A 5338-nucleotide genomic window follows, 5' to 3' on the forward strand; every position below is an offset into this window, starting at 1 on the left:
TTAAAGACTCAATTTGATGGAGAATGGTGCAGTTAAGATTGTGCAGGCCTTATTTTATACGTCGACACGCTTGACATATGTTCAAATTAGTTGGAAATTCTGTTCGCAATCATCATATTACTTTCAATAAAGCTGTTAATGAAGGAGGGAAGACAAAGAAGATAAAAATCCATTCTTCATTTAATTGGGGAATTATCAATGCCAAACTCACGGCATTACATTATCATCATCTGTGATTAGCTCAGTAACGAGGTATCACTTTCGAAACCGAATGGTTCCGGTAGTTCTCACACTTGCTCGAATTAATCAAATCATTAGTTCGATAACATTTGCAGTATTTAGGTCAAAACGATTCTAATGAACTAATATGACAGCAGTATAGTAAGAAGATGAGCAGTAGCAGAGCGAATTGATCCATTTCTTTCTTCCTACTTTAAAATTTGTCGAGAAATAGCATTTGTGATTGTGGTAATGTCTCTGCATATTGTTGACGTGCATCTATGCACTATGAAAGACTGAGAAGGATAGAAACTTCATGGGAGGACGAAGAAACGTGAGAAGAAACGTTTAGGTCCTGTATATGTTAGTAACCTAATGCTTTCTCGAATCATACCGTGTGATGCGCAATACTATTCGTGTTCTAAATGAATCAGGAGACTGATTTGATGGAAAAACTGTGAATTTTGTTTGTTCGGAATGTCGAATTACTAAAGTAATATGTCATTTCTAGGGTTAGTCATTAGTGTTTATATTGATAAGATGGTTGTAATGAAGTCGAAATGCAGATATTGTTCATGGTTGGCTAATTGCTTCTTCTGATGAAGCAAATTTTTGATTTCCGTATAATTTTAACAGTGAATGATAGTGACAGTGAAATTCAATTGGAGAATCGATTTGCAACTTATGAGGTTGTAAAGTCACCCGAATTTATTGTAATTCAAATTAAATAATCAATGTCTCTAGTCGTTTGAACTCTATTCTGACAATTTAACTTTTAACGACCAACCGTATCAGTGCAATAACACTTTATCATTTACTTGAAATGACCAAAAGACTAATTTGTTAAAAATGTATTCACACTCTCCTCTAATATCAAGCAGTATTAAAATTCTTCCTGAAATGTTGTGGAATTCTGCTAAACGTGTCGGCATGTTTACTGCATAAGAACACTAAATGTTCGCAGAGATAACAAAGACTATATGATAATCAGTTGAAGAGTATGATAAAAATTTTATGGAGCGACAAAGTAATTCAAAAATCTTGAAGCAAGCAATTAGAAGCATAACTTTGAGGTGTAATATAAGATGATAGTTATCTCTTTTCTTTTCATTTACCAAAAATCTCGTAATACCATTTTGGTGCTACATGTCTGTACAAGATTAAGGAAAAGAATTATGCTAAAAAGAATGGTAACTATCTCACGTTCTAAGACGGTATTTTAAAAATATAATCAACTAATGGGATGAAAACAGTAAAGTGGCTCTTGCATCGACTGAATTAATCAGAGATGAAAGCACATGCCGTGAAAAGAGCAATATATTCATCATATGGGGCACAGAAACGCGCGGTAACAGCGCAAATGGCTCGCCACTAGAGCAGAAAGTACTGATTATAAGAGAACAGAAAGTCTCAAAAGGAGGACTTATAATAGCGGGCGGAAATACTAACGACGATAAAACATGCGGTAATAATGCATTAAGTGAGCATTAGGAGATAAAACAGATGTGATACTCCGAGAGCATCAAGATTTCAGGACTAAGAGCAAACAGTAACAGGATAACGGAAGAAAGCGAGAGACGACGACAAGACTATCGGGCTGAAGAAACGTGAAGATAAATTCGTATTAAGAAATGCAGCTGGATTCAGCATTCTTCATTGAAAATACGCCAGAAAAAACTGGACATATTTTCGCCTCCTGTATTAGATTAAGCATTTTTTAATACAGCCAATGTTCCATCTATCCTTTCTCTTCCAATACTTTCACTAGCACTTTTTTCCCACCAATCTTTGGGACATAACGGTACACGCCATCTTCACTTAATGACATGAAAAATTCCGATTTTGCTGAATTTCGAAGTGGTTGTGGACCGTAGATGATTATCAGCTGCTCTGAAGTCATTGATTAGAATTCGATTGACTGAAATCTTTTAACTGTAGTATTTTATATTATTAAATGGAGTGGTCAGATAATTTGCTCGAAAAATCTTGGTAATTTTTTCAGGTAGCGGTCTCGAAAGTAATACATGCTAAATTTTTCAATGGGAAATTCGTCTGGAAGTTTTGGTTTTAGTCCTTCCATTTTGTATCTTTTCCAGGAAAGCATTAATAGATCATTGACATTGTTATGAGGAAAACAATTCAACTTGTTTTGGCATATAAGAATGTATTGTTTTCGAAAAGCTTGATTTTCCTAGTTACTGCTATGTTTTAATGAAAAACACCAGCTTACTACTAATTTTAAGTGGCACTGATTTGTAACCGGGTGACGACCAACCCAATTTCTCTTCCTGAAAATTTTTCAGCAAATAATTATGTCGAATTTGATGCTTAACCGAAGACTGATCAACGCATATTCGAATCTTTAGATAGATGGTCGCAACAGTTCATTTTAAAAGCTGACGATAAATTCGGCTCCTTTTAATGACTCTTGTCATCTTCAGTATTTGCCAGAATGCCGAAAAGTGTCAAGTGTTCATACTCGGTATGTAACTTATAATTGTGTTGATTGATTGCACTTCGTCGTTACAGATGGTTATCGGTTACATGCGGCTGCAGGTGGTTACGGGTAGCTATAGGTATGAAAAGAAAAGATTTTATAGTTATTTTTGTTGTCGTAACTCGCTAATAGTAAATATGGCATAACATTGGATTGATACAATAATAGGGATGAAATGAACAATACACAACAAACATTAATGGGTAAACAGTCTTGTCACTTTACTGTAGGACTGTATTGCCGCTTCGCTGCTGTTGAATCGTTATCAAAGCTGTCGCTCAGTGCGAAATTCGGGAGGTGTCGGATGGTGTAACTGTAGGATTGAGTGACTGCAAGAGCTGTTAGATCGAGTGACTGCTCGAACTTTTTGATTTGATGACTGACTTCCACGATGACTGAGGGAATGGTTTAATATTCCAAATGCATTGGCTTAACTGTCAAACTAGAGGTTCTTTACAGAATTTTAACATGTGCATTTGACAAGCTTGATTAACAGATTGGAAAGTTTACGACAATGGACTTTGTCTCCAACATCTAAATATTGCAACTAAAATTTGTTAAACTGGAAGAATTGGGTTTGGACAAATGATCCATTACCTTTGGTGTTGAAATATTTAATCAATTTTGGCAACAAATTATTTACTTGAGAAATGTTCTAGATTCTAATTAAAACAATTCGCAATACTTTTTCGACTTTGCCGACAGGTGTTTACGGATGACTGCAGGTGGTTATAGGTGTCGGATTATCGAAATTAGTATTCAAATAAAATTTCCAAAATATCTAACACACAGGTGATGAAATCCTGTAAAATTAAAGCAATGAAGAGAATATAAAGCTAACAATGGACAGTATAACACAGACATCTCAGCATCCACACCATGGACAATGATATCCATTGTACCTACTTAATGGACAATGCCAAATGGCACAGGCATATCTCCATGATAGTCCTGATGGAGCTTACAAAACTCTCTAATCCTCACATATATACATGAGGAAAAGTCCGAAACAGTTTAGTTTTTACAACCAAACAGACAATACACCTCTTCGCATATCCTCCACTGTAACAGACATGAATGAACGCTACTCAGACAAACAAAATAAGAGGGGAAAAAGTGGAACCAATGTATATAACTAATTCAGTGACTAATCAAAAGGATCCACAAAGAAAAAGGATTTTACTGTTGTGTAAAGAAGTTGGCGCAGTCAATCCCCAAGCTCCGGAAATAGGAACACAGGCACTAGTAGGTGCGCAGTTGTCATTCGTTTCAAAAGACTTAGCGAATCGACTAAGCCTGCAAGGAATTACGGAAGAAGAAATAAGGATCGCCTCATTCAGCGACAAATTACTGAAGAATTACTACTTCACAAAGGCGAAGATTGGCATAAAGATATTGGAGAAAGGCATCATTACTTGCGAAATACATATTAAGGATCATCTAACAAATAAATTGTGAGCAATGCGGATAAGTGAAAAGGATTCGTTGACAAAGTGTGGTCAATTAGATGGCTTAAAAAGTTATTGGAAACAACCTGATATACTTCTCGGTACGGACTATACGAGCAAATGGAACAAAACATACTCGAGAGCTGAAAACATAAGGGATTTTTCTTGTCCCAGACAAAAGCTGGAGCAGTTTTGAACGGAACTGGAAATATAAATAGTACTAGGGGCATAAATGCAATATTAGTCGAGACTGCCGTAGTATACGGGACTAAAGTAAATAAGGATCATGATATTGATCGTTTTTGGAAGTTGAAACTCATGGGCATTCAGGATCAACCTGATGAAAATGACGACGAGAAAAGTTCGAAAACAATTCAAGGAGCACTACCAAACGGAAAGGAAGATATCAAATCAGATGGCCATGAAAAGAATCAAAGGATAAATTAAGAAGTCATTATGGACTATGCATCGAGCGCCTCATAGCATTAATCAAAAGACTCCAGAATAATGAAATATTGTTCGCACAGTATGATGAAACTGTTCGAAATCAACTGGAAATCATCGAAGAAGTTCATCCCGAAATGAATCGAGAAGGCGTCATTCACTATTTGCCACATCACGAGATTATAACTCTAGACAAATCGACGGGACCGAGAATTGTTGATGATGCTTCGGCATATCTTAAAGGTACGAAAAGCCTAAACGATGTCCCGTATCGTGAATCTGTAATGCTCCCTGATTTAGTCAGAATACTCCTCCGCTTACGAATGATGAGAAACGTTATTATAGCAGACGTAGAAAAGGCATTTTTGCAACTAGAATTGAATCCGGTTGACAGAAACTGTACCAGATTTCTCTGGGTGAAGAATATTGAAAAGACAATCATTGAAGAAAATGTAAAGTGCTACCGCTTCAGAAGAGTCTACTTTGGAGTAATTCTTCCTGCTTTCTGCAACACTGAATCACCATTTAGAAACCAATGGTAATAAAACTGCGCTGGACATGAGGAAAAATTTTTACGTGGGCAACATTATACTGTCAGCTACAGGAACGAGAGAAGATTTGAAGAAATACCATGAAATGAAGAGTATTTGTAATGAAGCAGCAATGAATATTCGGGAATTTTTAAAAATCTTTGAGAATTTTTTTCTAACGACAAAAATTTCAATAAGGG

General features: G+C 36.0%; 2 protein-coding genes across 2 annotated transcripts; one reads left to right on the forward strand and one right to left on the reverse strand.

Annotated features, from left to right (window-relative positions):
* Positions 1-717: 717 nt before the first annotated feature.
* On the forward strand, positions 718-1830 carry LOAG_12312 (hypothetical protein; the record flags this gene model as incomplete). Its single annotated transcript, XM_003147825.1, has 3 exons — positions 718-731; positions 1473-1699; positions 1754-1830. 3 exons carry the CDS (start codon positions 718-720, stop codon positions 1828-1830), a joined length of 318 nt encoding a protein of 105 aa, XP_003147873.1.
* Positions 1831-1957: 127 nt separating this feature from the next.
* LOAG_12313 (hypothetical protein) lies at positions 1958-3192 on the reverse strand (the record flags this gene model as incomplete). The annotated part of the gene is made up of 4 exons (XM_003147826.1): positions 1958-2109; positions 2450-2507; positions 2942-3073; positions 3160-3192. The coding sequence occupies 4 exons, from the start codon at positions 3190-3192 to the stop codon at positions 1958-1960; spliced, it is 375 nt and encodes a 124-aa protein (XP_003147874.1).
* Between the last annotated feature and the right edge of the window lie 2146 nt (positions 3193-5338).

The sequence above is a fragment of the Loa loa genome (assembly GCF_000183805.2).
Source record: "Loa loa unplaced genomic scaffold supercont3.1013, whole genome shotgun sequence".
NCBI lineage: Eukaryota > Metazoa > Nematoda > Chromadorea > Rhabditida > Onchocercidae > Loa > Loa loa.